This window comes from Rhipicephalus sanguineus, chromosome 1 (genome assembly GCF_013339695.2).
Source record: "Rhipicephalus sanguineus isolate Rsan-2018 chromosome 1, BIME_Rsan_1.4, whole genome shotgun sequence".
NCBI lineage: Eukaryota > Metazoa > Arthropoda > Arachnida > Ixodida > Ixodidae > Rhipicephalus > Rhipicephalus sanguineus.
The window spans coordinates 16,065,873-16,083,128 of record NC_051176.1 but is presented as its reverse complement, the minus strand read 5'-3'; the positions used below and the strand labels follow the sequence as shown (position 1 = coordinate 16,083,128).

The 17,256-nt window shown below is 48.7% G+C and overlaps 1 protein-coding gene across 1 annotated transcript in view; it reads left to right on the top strand.

Moving 5' to 3' along the window:
- LOC119389632 (roquin-1) overlaps nt 1-17,256 on the top strand; it is a 264,759-nt gene that overhangs the window by 62,932 nt on the left and 184,571 nt on the right. Inside the window, exons 5-6 of the mRNA XM_049412057.1 lie at nt 5,219-5,552; nt 10,329-10,611. Coding sequence (XP_049268014.1) covers nt 5,219-5,552; nt 10,329-10,611 — 617 coding nt within the window. The remainder of the gene's footprint in view (nt 1-5,218; nt 5,553-10,328; nt 10,612-17,256) is intronic.

The window sequence follows — 17,256 nt, the reverse complement described above, 5'->3', positions numbered from 1 at the left end:
ATTATCCACTCAGATTTACATTGCGAAATACGGGACCGCAGAAACCCTTTGAATTAAGCGGGATTTCGAAATAACCGAGTTCGAATTCACGAGGTTTTACTGTACTAGCGGTTAAAACTAGGGGTGTGCGAATATTCGAGTTTCGAATTCGAATCGAATAGTTCCTAATCGAATAATTCGATTCGACTTTCGAATAGCTAGTATTCGAAGTTTCGAATAATTCGACAGGACGAATATCTAAAACGCGACAAAGGCCAATGGTGCAACTTGGTTAGGGTAGGGTGGTTAAAAGAAAAGCTAACGTCGCCGTTCGTTAAACTTTCACTGACGTCCTGGTTCAAAAGCGAGCGCATGTTGATCCTAAAGGAGATTATGTCATTTCCACACGTAGAAAAACACGAGAAAACTGTGAAGTCCTTCACAATTTCGCTCCCGAAACGAAGGCACGAATTTCTTGCGTAGTTCGGTCGCATATGCCACAAGCGCCGTAAAACGACCTGACTTTGGCCTGCGAAACTCGGTGATTGGCATAGCATGTAAAAATTTGTTCACGCTGGGCAGTCGCCACTGCCGCACCGCACCACTAGTCCAGAAACTCCCATCGTTCCGGCGCGCAGTTAAAACGCTGTTGTCAACGGGCGCCCGAAGACTTTCGGGCCCGGAGCAGCCATGGCGTTGAAGCACAACATTGCCGTTGTCAGATGAGCCATGTTACGCGACCATAGGGGAAAAGAAAGACTAGCTACCGTACACCCCTCTGCTAGGAGGTTAGGAGTGGCGCTGCTGACTGGAATGGCGGCTCTTCTATCAACATGCCTACGCGCCCATAAAAGCTTAAACAAAAACCACTCCCGAACAAGTGCGTAATGAAGCCGTCAGCACGCGGTAGCGTCCCTGATTTTTCCTTTGTCTTGCCGTAACTAGCAGTACACATTTCGTGTAAACATACTATTCGATATTCGATTCGATATTCGACATTTTTGCCCACTATTCGGCACTATTCGATTCGAATTCGATTCGAGAATAAATTTCACTATCCGCACACCCCTAGTTAAAACATAGCTGCGACGGAGGCCCGATCGAGTCATATCGAGCCTAATGTATTCGCTGACCGGCTGATCCTATGCCTACCGGCTAGTGAGAAGTTGTGGGTACTGGACCCAGTAATAGTTTAGAAATGCTCCTTGGCATCGCAACTGCGTGCTATCGGATGTTCGTGCGAGAGAGGACTTTTTTTCATGCGAAAATTTCGGGGGCACTGCATTTGTTTCTTTGTTGGTAGTATCAGCAGCGCGCGTCAGATGCAAACTCATACTTGATGGTTAATGCGTGCTACAGTTTAGCGCGCAGTTATGAGACGCTCCCGTCAGGTAGGTAAGTGCAACCCCGATTATACGACTTGGAGGGGACCATGCAAAACCATCGTGTAATCGAAAAACTAACAATATGGACGGTGATGCTAAGTCTTGCCCCCCCTCCTCCAAAAAAAAAAAAACCGGGTACAGACTGACTGAATAAGCTCGCGAAATGACCCTGCACTTCACCAGGAAAGGTAGATTACATTATTTTTGAAAATGACACCTAACCGTTTAATTGTAGGAGGTGTGAGTGAATCGTTATTGTCTACTTTAAAAAAAAATTGAATCTAACGCACATCTTTACAAAACGAGTCCGATAGTTGGCTGTGCTTAAAAACGAAACCGAAACCGCATTGGCAACAGCCTCCCATCAGAAGAGTCAGAGTGTCATTGCCATCATACAATGGCAACGGAGCACGTTTTGTTGCAAGTTTGCGTAGGATGATTCCGTGCGCGACTGAGCTGTGTGTGTCGTATTTGTTCCCTTGTGTTCCCTTGTGAAGTGCAATTGGTGACTATAAAACGCTCACGTCAAGGGGAAATTTTTTTGCACGCTCACGATAGTTGCGTCGTGCCATTTTTGCCTGCTCGAGGCCTGTGACTGCGAGTGCTGCAAACAAAGGGAGGAGACCTTCAGTTGCATGTCGACCAGGACAAGTTTCCATAGGCTGAAAGCGTGAAAATATATGATATGGATCTCGAAGATGAGCTTGTCGACTATCTGCAGCTTCTCCATATAGATCGAGCTTGCCTCCTAGGTAACGGCGATGGGATACTCCTGCGATCAAGGCATATCTAGAAGCGATCTTGGAACTATGTTTGTCTGTGATCCAGGCAAACTGGATCACAGACGAACATGAACTGCTAGGAGAATAAATTCTACGGAGGCGTTCTCTACCTGTCTCACCCTCTCTTTCAAGTTTGGGGCGCGGGTGCAAAAGATGGTTTTGGTGTCGAAGAGTTGTCGTATAATGTGGGGTCGGCGTAAAATTTCGTCGTATAACCAAAGGTTTTAATACATTATTTTTATGGGGGTTTACCGGGACCAAGCCAGTTCGTCGTAAAATGCGGGTCGTCCCACTGTTGTACAGTACTAAGTTTCGGTATTCTAAAAATTGAATAGTAGATATTCGATTTGCGAATTGAACTATTCACTGGGCTCCTATTCGTTTCGTATTCGAATATTCGGCTATTTGCACACCCCTAGTTGTCATACATTGAGCTTTTCACTCTGACATAAATTGTTATTTGCCTTTAGTGTCCCTTTAAGTGCCACCACCTTGGTGTTGTTTTAAAGTTCAGTGTTTAACCTTACCGTACGATGGTCACATAGAAAAATGGAGAAAATAATATGAATAATATATAATATGGACCTTGTTGGCAGTCAACAGCTTTTACTTTGGGCAGTGATACACTTCTTATCTCATCTGTCCCCCGAGCGTCGTTTTCACGCGCAGTCGGAGCTCGCCCGCAGTCGAAGTGGCACTGGTAATGTGAGTGCCTGCAGCTTCCAGTGGCCGCTGCTACGGGTCTTCTTACTCCAGTTTGCCTAGTAGCTGATCACAAGACAAAGCTTGCCACGCCATGCAACCTGGCTGTGCGTTTGTTGTTTTCGAACAGCTGCTGCGTTATGTCGTGTACAGTTATTTTGAAAAACTTCTTTCTGATCTGAATGAAAGAAATGGAATTTAAGGGCTCATTTTAGGGGCGAAGCTCCTTATGCCGTGGGTCTGTCCATCCTCCGTTTGTAGGTTTGTTTGTAGTAGCCACCTCTAGTTCATGAGAAGGGCGCGTTCTGGTATGCAGTAGAAGACGATGTTGACTAGTGAGACTCTCGTGCGTGTTGGCCTGTGTGGCGTTCTTTCTTCTTTTTACTACGTCTCGTGTTTTCAACGACACCCGAAGACATTTCAGAAGTAACGTGCCATGAGGCACCCTCTTGGCACGCTTTCTCTTTAGCTCGGAGTCGCCAGATAGAAGACAAGGCTGCGGAACGGAGGGCACGGAAGGTGGCGGCAGCGCTCGCTCGCAGACAGAATCCTGAGGTGAGAGCCCGCGAGGCCGAAGCTGCACGTCGACGCCGCGAAGCAGATTCCGCCTTTCGAGCCCGCGAAGCCGAGCTGCTCGACAAGCTGCACGGCTGCGGCGCGAAAACCCCGCCGTTCGAGCCCGCGAGGCCGAAGCTGCACGGCTGCGGCGCGAATCAGATCTTCAAAATGTGAAGGACCGTGAAGCGGCGAGAAAGCGCGCGTACCGGCAGGCAGAGCCCGAGGCTGTGCGAGCACGTGAAGTGGCTGCAAAACGCATCAGGCGGGTTCTGCCCGAAGGCGCCGACGCGCGCTTCCAGCGGGACTTTCTTGATAACAGTTTCGGCCATAGTTGCGGTGTGTGCGACAGATTGTGGTTCTCAAAGAATCTAGTCACGATATCTTCCATCAAGAAGGACCATGCTCGCGCCAATGCCATCGCTGTGCTGCAGCGCGAGTTCACTTCGCCCCACTCATCATCATTCACCACGTGGATATGCTGTGATTTTTTTTCTTTGTTAGGTGCAACATTTAATGAGAAGTAACGGACAATCAGCCCAAGGAGAGTGAGGGGACGTTATTTGTAGTAATTATAGTATAAATAGGAAGAAATTAAAGTGGACAAAAGACAACTTGCCCCCGGCAGGGACCGAACCTGCAACCTTGGTCTGATGCTCTGCCAATAGAGGATATCCATAATGTTTGGTGCTCTGGCAACAGTGGGTGCATTCGCCATTTTTTGCTGGGTGCAGTTGCGGAATCGTCTTCTAGCGGCTCCATAAAGAGAGGCCACGGAGAGGCTGAGCAGCAGTCGTTGGCGGAGCTTTCAGACGAAAAAAATGCGTCTGTTTCTTTCTACATCCAACGCTGAATGAATGGTCAGCGGACTTCACTGTGTCCACAAATCGATGAGAACACAATATTGGAGTTCTGCATGCTTAAAAACTCATGCGGCCCCGCCACGGTGGTCTAGTGGTTATGGCGCTCGACTGCTGACCCGAAGGTTGCGGGATCAAATCCCGGCCGCGGCGGCTGCATTTTCGATGGAGGCGAAAATGTGAGGCCCGTGTACTTAGAATTAGGTGCACGTTAAAGAACCCCAGGTGGTCAAAATTTCTGGAGCCCGCCACTACGGCGTCTCTCATAATCATATCGTGGTTTTGGGACGTTAAACCCCAGATACTACTACTACAAAAACTCATCCGTACAGCAGCTGCAAGAGGCTTACTGCTTCGCACGTCACTAGAGAACTGCTGTTCCCTAGTGACGTGCGCTTCTGATCTGAGTAAGCATTCAAGAAAAGTGTTCGTTGCTGAGGAGATGCGACTCTCAAACTTCTAAGATAACCTTGCACTGCAATACATCTCCATTGTGTCTCCCACTGCGATTATAAACACGCGTCGGATATTGAAATCGCGTTGTTGCTGTGCTGCTTTCCTCGGCTCATGCCTTTAGCCACACCCTCCGTAGTGGTGTGTTTGATAGCCTTCTCGAAAGAAGCAAGGCGTAGACATGTGCGTGAGTGGTGCATCGTAAAACGAAGAAGTATTTTGTGCAGGTTATACGTGAGAAAATATGGTAAGTGGTCACCACACATATCCATTGGTTGTAATGCACCCTTTCAAAAAAGGTAATTTACTGATGCAGCTCAAGTAATCTTTCTCTAATGACACCTGCTGCAGTATAATGCCTCTTATCGGTTCAGCTTGTTCATTCATTCAAACAAGCCCTCAGCATTTCTATGCTTGGGATGTCCAGCCCAGTTTGTGTTATCAGGTTGTTTTGCTCTTGTTATGCATTAATGCAGCTTTATTCTGCCCTTTTCTGCCACAGGTGTCCAAGCGAGAAGGTGACTCGTCGCTGATGCAACTCAAGGAAGAGTTTTGCACGTACGAGGCTCTGCGGAGAGAGCATGACGCGCAGATTGTCCAGATTGCCAGTGAGGCAGGCCTGCGGATCGCACCCGAGCAGTGGTCCTCGCTTCTCTATGGGGATGCGGCCCACCGGTCACACATGCAGTCGCTGGTCGACAAACTGCAGAGCCCACAGTCGTTTGCCCAGAGCGTTCACGAGCTGTCGCTTGCGTTGCAACGGACAGGCGACCCTGCGGGACTGGCTGCGCTGCGGCCGCACTTTGATCTCCTGGCCCATTGGGAGCCACCGCCAGGTAAGGCTGGGCTGGCCGTTTGCTTGGCTCACAGATACGTAGGTCAAAGAAGGTTGGCTGTTGGTTGGTTACGTGTGGTCATACGCTGCCCTGTGAGCACACATCTGGTCTGTGCACCTTCCCCAATTGCTCGCATTGCTCCTAGTCTTTAACAGGTGCACTGATGCTACCGCTGCACCAAACTGTGCCCAAGTGCCCTGGCTGCTACGACGCAATCCGAGCCGAGCCAAGCCAGAGTGGGCCTAACGTCGTTGTTTCGATACAGTCAACGCTGGATTTGTTAGGCAATTTCGCAGTCCCTAGGAAGTCCGAAAAATTGGGCATTGCAAAAAAAACGAATTATGCTTTTTCATTCCGCTCAACTGGTCGAATCACCACAGCCAATGCCACCCAGTATCGGGCGTTTTATTGCATGCCAAGGACCTGCCGCGAACCCCGCTTATCTACGTGCCAACCGCCAATGCATCTCTTGATGAGCACCGCTGATACCAGCAAAGCGCGGAAAAATTACGGCTGTCTTGCATGGAGCGTTTGGAAACGATGATGTGGAACACAAAGGCTGTGGCGGAAGAGTGAAGGACTCGTACGGCTTTACCCGATGCGTGTACGAAGATCTCCGCTGACACACCGCATTTTCTGCTGCACGAAGCCGATCGTTCCTAGTTGTGTGCAGCATGTTGCCAACTAAGCGGACGCCTGTGATCACTGCCGGGGGGGCCCTTGCTGTACTGTTCACACACATTTGCTGTGAAAGTGTTCGTTATGCCCACTCTGTTCCTGACCGCACACGGGCATTGCGATGGCGAGCTGCTTTCGTTCGTGAAGGCAACATGTCTGTGCGGCGCACTTGGTGGTCTCGAACAAAGAGGCAGAATGAATGGCGGCACGGCGCGTTTGGGTTGTCGCCTATAAAAATGTGCAGTACACTCAACTGCGCTGGGCCACATGCACTACCGAGCAGTTAGCTGAAGATGCTTATTGTAAAGGGTCAGCGATGAAGTCGTACTGGCACGTTTGCCACCTGCCGCCATCACACCTCCGTGCATTCCTGGTGCTTATCCCTAAAGACATGGCCGCACTGCGTCGTGATAGCAGTGATAGAGGCCCCTTAGAATTTCCGGTCTGCTTCACCGTGTAGCACTTAAGCATTGCGGCAAAGCTGACTTTCGGGCATTGCTACGGCGGCAAGCACATCGACTCGCGAATGTGCTGGTTCAAGCCTACAAGATCATGGACGCAGCAGAGGTGGGGACTTTAAAGGGACACTAAAGAGAAGCAATGAGTCAGTTTATATCAATAAATTGTGCTCTCAGAACTCTAATGTTGTTAATTTTGCCATCATAGGTTTATTAATAGAGGAGAAACTCAAGTCCGAAGTTTCGTTTTTAAATCTCGCACCGAAATCTGCCCACGTAACGTCACAGATTTCAAAGTGTATTTATCGTATTTTGGCGCCATTGGCTCAACAAAATTACCCCAAACTTGGTATGTTAAGTCTATGGACCCCTCAGACGACAATGTACTTCATTTTTACCGACTAGGAACTACGTAGTCCCTGGCAGGCGCCGTCAAAACGTGACGTCATGGCGAATGGTGCGGAAACTTCTAGGTGGCGTCGCCACCCACGTTTTGTCTTTGCATGTTTTATCACTTACTAAGCGTATTCTCGCAGCAAGCGTGGTGTTTTTGGTGTCATGAAAGAGTACTTTACTAATATCGGAAAAATCATTTTGCTCTTTAGTGTCCCTTTAATTAATACTGTTTCGGACCTGAAATGTGGGCAGAAAGTCCAAAAAATGGGATGCCGTGGAGTTTCAGCATCTGAAATTTCAGACGTTCTTATACATTGACGTCCATGGGGCTTGCGACGGTGCCACGAAAGTGTCCAAATATTCAAGCATGTCTGAAAAATTGGGCATCCGAAAAATCAGAAGTTGACTTTGGATATTCGTAGTAGCACAGCTGTTTGGCCTAGTTGGAAACGGTTCATCCTTGAGAAGCGCAAAAGTGTCCAGTGTGTATCTCTTCTTAGGCCCTGTGTTCTTTTGCGCTTCTCAAGGATGTGGATATTTACGTGGCCGGCATGTGTGTTGCCCGGTGAACAACGAGAGGGCTATAAGATGTCGATCACCAAGATGCTTCACGCGTGCTTCAGTGATTACAGACCGCCCAGTCAACTGTGTAATTCACAAGTCCAGAAAACATTCTGCTTGGTCATCGTATAGCAAATGCAGCGACTCTTTTTGTGCTTGGGATAACACTCAAAGGTCATTCCATACTCCTGGGCTGATACAGCGGCTGCCCTGTATCCAAAAATGTTCCAAAAGATTCAAAGCATCCTATACGGTTTCTGATGGTGTCGGTCTGTATTTTAAGAAGCGTGTGGTCGACGAACTCAACAAGCCAGATGTGTTTTCTTTTATTGCTGTTGATGAAACACCTCTTCTGTAACAGAGGTGGTGCCATCACAGAGGTTTTTGTGATGTTTTATGTGCAAGTATGTACAAGCTCATCTGTGTCATCATGTCATCTTCAGTCATTTTATAATAAAGTGTTATGGTTCTATATTTCATCATTGGCTTTGTCTACTAAACAGGGTCAGTTTAGCCGTGGGTGATGTCTATAATACTGTGTTCTTTAATACTTTTCTTATGCTTGAATAGCATGCAGCACATTGTGCTTTTATCAGTAATTCGTCATGAATTCAGTATGTGTCTTAAAATTGCTTCTAGCAACGCCTGCTCCGAAAACTAGTTTTGCTGCTCCTAAAGGCATTTTTGCCTGCTCCAAAAGCTGCTCCAAAGCAGCCAGTAGTGTCACTACAGGTTTAAGGGGTGCTCATTGTCACGATTCCAATGCTAAATCCCAGCAGCCAGCACTGCATGGAGTACCTAGAGGGAAAACTGCAATGCTTTTGTATGCATGGGAGGGATGGGATGTGTCGGATGTCTCCAAGGTGTTCGAAGAGCCCGGACACCTTGGAGGCATTTCTTGGGTCACAGGGATTAATTCTGTACGGAAGCAGCATGTATCGTTTTCTTAGCATTGCAGAGAAACAAGTTTTATTTACCTAACTGAGAATTTCTCCTATGAAGTACAATTTTATAAAACGTAAGAAATAGCCACCATCCACTAAACTGCGGCATTTGCCATCTGTTTCTTCCTTTCGCCGTTTGTTGATGCCCTGCAGGTGAGTGAAAGCCATTTATGAATGCTTCATTTTGGAGAAGCTGAATATGTGCAGCCGTATCCATGTTTTAGGCCGTGCCTCGATCAGTGCCAGCCAATGCACAGACACATGATGCGATTCCCATGACAGCACAGCGCTCCTTAGGAAGCTTGCCTCGACAGTGGGGCCAGATATTTCTCTCTAGGGCTTTGACAGAAAAGTTATCCAGGCAAACTGTCGGGCTCTGGGAAATGTGTGGGCATAGGGTTGGACTTCAACCACCCGGGGTTTTTCGGCATGTGACCTTGCAGGCTTGCTGTTCTGGACATTGCGAAAATCAAACTTCATTGTCGAATTCGCTGCCTGTGTAATTGGCCAACAGTGCTGCTGTGGTTCCTCTAATTTTCCCAAAATGCTTAAAATTGACAAGATTCCAGAAGAGCATCGCAGAGTGCATGAGAATTTTTGCTGTCTCTGTCTGAACAAGATAAGAAATTTTTTTCGATGAGCTATCAAAACTGATGTGCGTCTGCTCGTTAATACGTACCTGACAGGAACGGTAACGTGCAATGCACGTTACACAGTAAACAGTAGCGTGCATTAACGGCCAAGGACTCATTTGAATCTCCTGACATGCGACACTGCTACTGACAAAGAGATGAATGCAATACCACAGCAAATACCTACCTAAAGTACCCATTGCACAGCTTTTTCTTTTTTCTTACCAAAGCACTGAAAAAAAATTCCAGCTCTGTTGCACGAATATCTCATAGCGCACGGTGGCCATGCTAAGGAGCATTTGAAAACTAACGCAGGGTCCAGGTCACACAACGGCCGACAGATTGGACGCATTGACTTTCCCTCTGTGCTGCCATCTGCTAGTGAGCTGGCATTGCTTCATTGGAATATTGGCTAAGTAAAGAAAATGAAACTCCGACCACTCTATTAACTCTTTCCGGCGCGGTGGTCACCCCAGGTAACCAACTTTTCGTTATTTTTTTTTTCTCTTGAAGCACGTGAGCCCCCCGTGTCGGATTTTAAACGCCGTATTTTCTAAAGCTTTCGACATTCTGATAGAGATAATGCCACTTTGTTTGGGTGTCAATGTTACGAGTTACGTTTGTTTTAATCTGGCTGCCTTCGTCTTCAAGGCGCGCTAAACGATGGACCTGAGATATTTTTACAGAAACGAAACTATGTCCGGTTCTTATTAAGTTGATAGCTTAGGACAGCATGTTGTATAAATGGCTAATGCTAAGGAATCTAGAAATGGAAGAGCTGTGCTCAGTCAATACAGAGCGCCGTGCCACTGAAGTTGGTGGTCACCTAGAGTGACCACCGTGCATGAAGCTTCTGTCTTAGAAGAATGGTAATATATTATTTTTTACTGGTGTTTCAAGGAGGAGTTTTGCAAAATAATTTAATGAGCCTTCAAGATTGTGATGGATGTGCGGTACATACAATGTCCCTGTGCGGGGAAAAAAGCGCTGTTTTGCGGCCTTCCACCGAAACTGCTTGCTGGTCACATGAGACAACCACCTCATATGCCAATATTTTTTTTTCTTGTGAGAAAATAATTTTTCTCAAAAAGAATTCTGGGGCTGCAGACGGGGGTGCACCGACGTGGGAGGAACTGAGCCGGTGTGCGCTGGCCGCCCGTGCCTGCCTTCAAGGACTGGTGGCCTTCATGGGGGCCTTTGGGGGTCGGCGAGGGGGCGGAGGATCCTCTTCGCCCGGGAGGGGCAGGGCCGAGGCAGGTGGTGGCAGCCCCAGTCACAACCCGGGGGGGTCCCGCTACAAGACGAGCCTGTGCCGCGATGTGGCCCAGCGTGGCTCGTGCCCCCGGGGGGCCCACTGCACCTTTGCTCACTCCCAGGAGGAGATGGACAGGTGAGTTCCCAAGATGTGTGCTTCTTCTGTGATAACTAGTTTATCACAACTGCATTCCATGGACAGGCTGTACTTTGCACAAGTGTCACTCTGCTCATTTAGCCTACTACAGCAGAACCATGCTATCCCTGGCCGGCATAGCTCCCATTCGCGAATAACTTGAGCCAATATGCCACCTAGCGGAGAGCGTGTGAAACAGTCTATTGTGGTCCAATAGGCAGACGACATTCACTTTCGCACATGCGGTAGCGGTTCTGCCGGATAGATTCGTCGCCAGCAAAGAAAAAAATTAGAGCTGTGCGAATAGCAAAATTTTGGGTGCAAAGCGAATTCGAATATTGAAGTGTGAGTGCGAATCGAATAGAATATTTTTCGAATATTTCTCGAATATTTCTAGAATATTTTTCGAATACTTCGAAGCGAAATTGCAGAAAAAAAAGTTAAAGAGGATTCCTAAGCATATTCTTATGAGATAGCAACATGAAAGTGTTTCTTTTCGCTAGGTTGATGAAGCACTGGCGGGGTGGTGTTTCATAGTTGTCTTATCAAGAATGAGGCAATGTAGAGGCTGAATTCTATTTATGTACATGATTTGGCGCAACCAAAGTGTTGCCGACAGCATTTTACACGTGATAGGCAAAGATGCCATTTCCTCAGCCTCTCCTCCTCTCTCAACTTCTGTAGAAGCCCAACTGATGTGGCGGACAAGGGTGTGCTCCCTTCAAGTCCGGAGTTCCAAATCTGCCTGGTAGACGTCGATATATAAGAACAACTGAAATTTTGGATGCTAAAAAGCTTCGGCGTCCGATTTTTTGGACTTCCTATCCAAATTTCAGGTCCAAAACAGCATTGAGCCCCCACCTCTGCCACATCTTTCATCTCCGTGTTGGAACCAGCGTTTTCCTGAGTTAGTACATTTGTGACCGTAGCAGAGCTTGAAAGGCAGCATTGCCGCAATACCGGGATGTGATGAGGTGAAGCATATTGAAAATCTAGAGACCACTTCCAATCGGACGTTGACTGCGCCATGGCAAAGTTCGACCGTAATGGAGCTTGAAAGGCAGCTTTGCCGCAATACCGGGGTGTGATGAGGTGCAGCATATTGAAAATCTGGGGACCACTTCCAATCGGACGTTGACTGTGTCTTGGCAAAGTTCGACCGTAACGGAGCTTGAAAGGCAGCTTTGCCGCAATACGAGGGTGTAATGAGGTGAAGCATATTGAAAATTTGAACCAAAGAAGTGATATTCACACATGCCTTGTTCCAATCTTTAAAAATATTGTGCAGGTTAGTTGGGTCATTACAATATAGTGTGAGCATTATTCATATGCTTCATCCTCTCACCTGTAAATAAGCATAGACCGCTTATAACGTAAGTCTCCGGAGTCTCGAATATCCGCACTATAAGCGGTACCGCACTATAACCAAAACAACATTTTTGAAAGGTTGCACGTGTGCAAAACACTGCCAACAGGCAGGCGTGCGATTCCGACTATCGAGGCATGCGACTGGGATGTAAGTGTGATCTGCTTACATTTGAAAATGTTGAACGGTTAGCACCTGCGGACCTGCGGTGTCGACATAACGAACGCGTAAAAAAAGTGGTGTCACGGGAAGTCGCCGCGGTGCGCGTGCGTGCGCAATGTCGAAATTGGTGGCGACCACAAACCACCACTTGAGTGTTTCACACGCACGCCCGCGTTTTCGTAAAGATGTAAGTCACCCCTTCTTAATGGAACAACTGCAAAATGTTTCGTTGACTCGGAACCAAACCGCAACTTCTGTAGTCCGCGGCCACTGACATGGCAGCTATCGCTTGTTAGGCCTAGCGTGCGCGGAGATCGGGCGTAGAAGAGATCGCACTCGCGAGCTAAATTGAGGGCATCATGCGTGAAACGAAGTTTCGGTTCGCGGTCAGGAGAACAGCCGCGGCAACTATCCTGAAAAAGTATTTCAAGCTTGTAAGTCCGCCTGTTGGTGGCAAAGGCAAAAGCTCAATCGCGTCTCAAAGCATTGTTACTTGTGGGGGAATCGAGGTTGCACGCGTGATATCTGCGCTCTACGGCGAAGCAACTATTTTCCCGACGGTGACAAACAGCGGTAACGCGCTCTTGATGCGGACGCGGGCGCCCGTACGTAGCGGAGTGCGCATGTCAAGCGGCCGAAGTAAAGGGGGCAAAGGGCAGAGGCTTCTCCGTCGGCCACGCAACCGCTCCCCCTCCTCACACCATGCACCCGCGCCGGGCTGCTGCCTCCCACCGAAATCCCCTTGCTCCTTGGTTTGTTCGTTCCGTGTGCCCTCCTCCTTCGTGACGCCGTCGCCGCTCTCTCTCCCTCGCCGGCGCATCTCCGCTGAGAAGCACGCTCGCTCCCTCGCATCTCTGAGAACGTTCTGGCAGCCGCATTATAACCGGTCTTTCATATCGGGGGGACTACACAATAAGCGGTATGTGTATACATGGAGTTCTATGGGAGGGTAAACGGGAGTCAGAAAAAACCACATTATAGCCAGTACTGCACTGTAAACGGTTACGTTATAAGTGGTCTATGCTGTACTCACCACTTGGGTCTGTGTAGCGGGGCTCAGGCTCGAGGAGGAATAAAGAAGTCTTTTGGCTTGAACGTCGTCTCACAAGTGGTGGTGGAGGCGCTGGGTACATGACGGCAGGACGAGAAACTGGATGTGATGAAGTATGCCGTCGATGAAAACTCGCGCTGTGCATACACCAACAGGCTGAACAAGAACTGCATTGGCACACCAAAGGGGAGGTCCAGTATACGGGGTTTTCACCTTTCACAAGCGAGAACAGAGTTCAGTACTAAATGACGGAAAGCGTTGTCCCCATGTCTACCAATACACCTTCAGCACATACAGTAGACTCTCAATAAACGAAACTCTCTTAAATCAAATTGCTGCTTAAGTGGAACAACTGCCTCTAACATGATTGGTTTTGTGCTTGAATTCTGCACCCCTTTTCATCTCTCAGTAAACAAAACTCCTGTTAAATGAAATATATTTTCCTGGTCCCTTCAGCTTTCGTTTAACAGGAGTCTACTGTACTAGCAATACATTTCAGGGCCACTGCGGAGGAGTTTGTCATAGCCCGAATGATGCAGCTTCCCCTCTCGAAGCTGCACTATTTAGTTTTCTGGGCGGTGGCCCGGGGCTGAAGTAGCTGATCGAAGGGGAGAGGAGGAGTGGCGCATGGGTGACGGAGAGTGGCGACACGGAAAACGGGAAGCAGCGGGCTCCGTTGAGGCTCTGCGGAGATGGAGAACGACGTTCATAACTTTGGTAGGAGTGACTGTATTGCATAACCAGAGCAGGAAACTCGTCTCTTTCATAGTAGTCGTAACCCCGTCTTTCGTCCTGTTGATGGCGTCGGCAGAACCTGGAAATATGGCCACGAACTCCACAATAGTAGCATACTGGTCAAGGTGGGCGCCAGGCATTGGGAAACAGAAGCGACGTTCGTGCTGACAAAGCATTCACGGAACTGTGCATTGTGGGTGCGTGGGGTGGTGTCTGTTGAGGAGGCACTAGGGCCGCAACCTGGGCATAAGTTGGTGTTGGTACGAGGTTGTGCCTGGGAATTTCCGTACACCTCATGGCAGCAAGTTCTTTCCTGACAATGTTGCGGAGGCTGCTGCCTGGAGATGTCGTACGGAGCTCAAGAGGGCAAGACGTAGCTTGTGCTTGGAGTTCCTCTTGTATGATGGAACGAATCAAGGTGCGCAGCTCGCTGTCATGGGTTGCACTCAGATGAGATGTGTCAGGCTGCAAATGAAACAGATGGAGCTCATCAAGGTGCTGACACGTGGCGACGATTTCTGAGACTGTAGTGGGTTTCTGCACTGCAAGGGTGTTGAATGCCACAGCACCAATGCCTTTGAGCAGGTGGCGCATCCTGTCCATCATTGAGCTGTTCACGCGGCGACAAAGGGCGAGGACATCTTCTATGTAAAGGCGCGTTTACACTATAGCGACACGACACCGACGCAGACACAAGGCAGACGCAGACGGTCGGCCGACAAGTCGCCCGCCGACGATGTTTCCGGACCGTCTGGTCACACTAGGCCGACGACGACGCCGACGCCTCCAGACAGCATGTCGTAGTAGTGTAACATGATGGCAGACCAAAAACGAGCAAAAATGGGGGGATCCTTAAGCTTCGCCTTTAAGAGTTGAACGCGATAGCGAAATCTGGCCCCCAGTGCGCTCTTCAACCACTAAGTGCATACTTATTAATGTGTGTTGTTACACACACACGCACACAGACGCGCGCGCTGTGTATCTATAGTAATGGTACAGGCACTGGTACAGGTTTTCGGTTTAAAGCGCTTCCCTGTGCTAGAGTCGAGACATATTTCTCACAATGCCTCACAGATGGCAGCACATTATCTAATGTTTGCTGTTTGCTTGATCAACGCCTCCTCTAGAAAGGAGCATGGCCTCCGAGATGGCGGCGCCCGCCATCTCGGAGGCCATAAAAGGAGACGTTGGCTTGATATGTTTTCCGCTAGATGGACATAGTTGTCCATTTTTGGAGCTCTTTGAAAGTTCGTGTGTGTTTTTAGCAGCGATGGCTGCACTATCCTGGCTTTTTTCGAAGCATAGCGTCGCGCAAAAAACGTAGTTTGATGACCTCGCCAATGCCCCTACAAATCACCAAATCGCCGAATGGGCTCATTTTCGTCGTGACACCTGCTGAACAAAATGCGTTAAAGAGACTCCTTCCACTACATGGCATTTATGTACTGTTCTTTCTCGAAGCAGTTGTAAGTAACATTGTGGCCTTGTGGTAGGACACCTGCTTGCCACGCAAACGGCCCAGGTTCGATCCTCAAAGGGACCGAAGATTTTTATTGTTTATTTTATTTGCATCTTTTTTGATTTTTTGGTCACGGACGATTTTTCGCTCACAAGCGACGTAGCGACGCCGACACCGACGGCGGCAGTTCTGCGAAACGAGCTCTCTAATGCTATCGCGTTAAAACGCATCGGCAGAGCTGTTGTCGGCAGGTTGTCGGGAGATCTGTGGCCGAGCGAAAATTTGCCCATGTCGTTGCTTCGAACGTTGAAGGGGGAGATCTTGGGGGGAGATAACGGAGGCCGAGATCCTCTCGGGGATTTGACAATGGACATCTTGCGCACCCCTTCGATGTCTTTTCTTCACTTCCCTTTGACGCCGTAAGGAGTGGCAGGGGCTGCATCGCTACTCCGAGAGGGACAATGGTAGACGAGGACAGCTTAAATGAGGATCAGGTGGTCCCCTGTTTTCAATTTTTGCGTGCAAGTTTAGTCGGTGTCGCTGCGCGCGCCTTCTATGTGACAAGAGAATCGGCCGACAAGAGGCTGGGAGCATGACAAGACGCAGATGGCGTCTTTCACAGGCGATCGGCCGACTGTTGGCGTCGTTGCAGTCTAAATAGGATGACGACACGACAAAAGACACTCCCGGCGACAGTAGGCAGACCGAAATCGGTGTCGTGCCGCTCTAGTGTAAACGCGCCTTAAGAAGTGTATGACTCGCCGTTTTGCTGGACACGCTCTGCTAACTTCTTTTTCGTGATGTCGGAGCGGATTGAAGGATTTGTGAAAATCTGTCGTAGCTGGTGCTTAAATGAGGTCCAATCCACCAAGTCCAGCTCGTGGTTGAAAAACCAGGTCTTGGCTGCACCCGTCAGGTAGAAGGCAACACGAGTAAGTTTTGCAGGGTTGTCCGTCCCAGTGGTTAAGTGCACTAACGCGGTTGTACTGCTCCAGCCAGTCTTCAGTGTTGTCCCCATGAAGGCCAGCGAACACCGGTGGATCCTTCTGAGGGGCGGTGACCAAGCAGGAGGGGGTTCCCGGCGGGGCAGGTGTCGTGGATGGTCCAGCGTTGGAGCTCTCGTCTTGGCGACATTGCCGAGGTCTGTGAGTGCAAACGGTGACCTGAACGGAGCGCCAGGGGTGTATTGAAGTGGAAGGCGTAGCGCCACTGGTAGAGCCAGAGGACTAAGGGACCGCGCAATCCATCACTCACTTTTCTTTATAAGATGTGATATATACTATTCAAACTATTCAATTCAAAATTATTCGACCAAATCACTAATCGCTTCGAAGGTGAAATTGACTATTTGCACGTCCCTGCTATCGGCCTTAAATTGGTTTAGCCACATGCAGTTAGCAGAAGTAAGATCGGTTACTGCTGTTCCGAGAGTGATAACGTTAGCATGGGCTCTTTGCTGCTTCCCGTGATTGCCCTTGTTTCTTGTGTGCTTAGTTCTTTCATGCCTACAGAGTCGCGTGCAGCGATTACATTCCCCACTCCCGCTGTTTTACTCATCGAGGAGATTATGCCTGATTGCACGATAGCATGCACCTGTGATGCACCGATATTCTCAGGCGATCACTTTCATAAATTCACTCAACCTTGTTATAGTGGAAGTTGGAGAGAGAGCCTAAGTTACTTAGCTATTACTACAATATCTGCCAGTGAAGTGCAAAACTTGAAACATGCAGAGAAGCTTGCATAGAGGGCTGTGGTAATGCTATAGAGCCACGAATGCAATAAAATTTTATTAAAGCTGCAAAAAAAAAAGTCTGCATCGTGCACTTTAGCACCTGGTGCGATAGCCTTTATGATAACTGCATTCTGTTC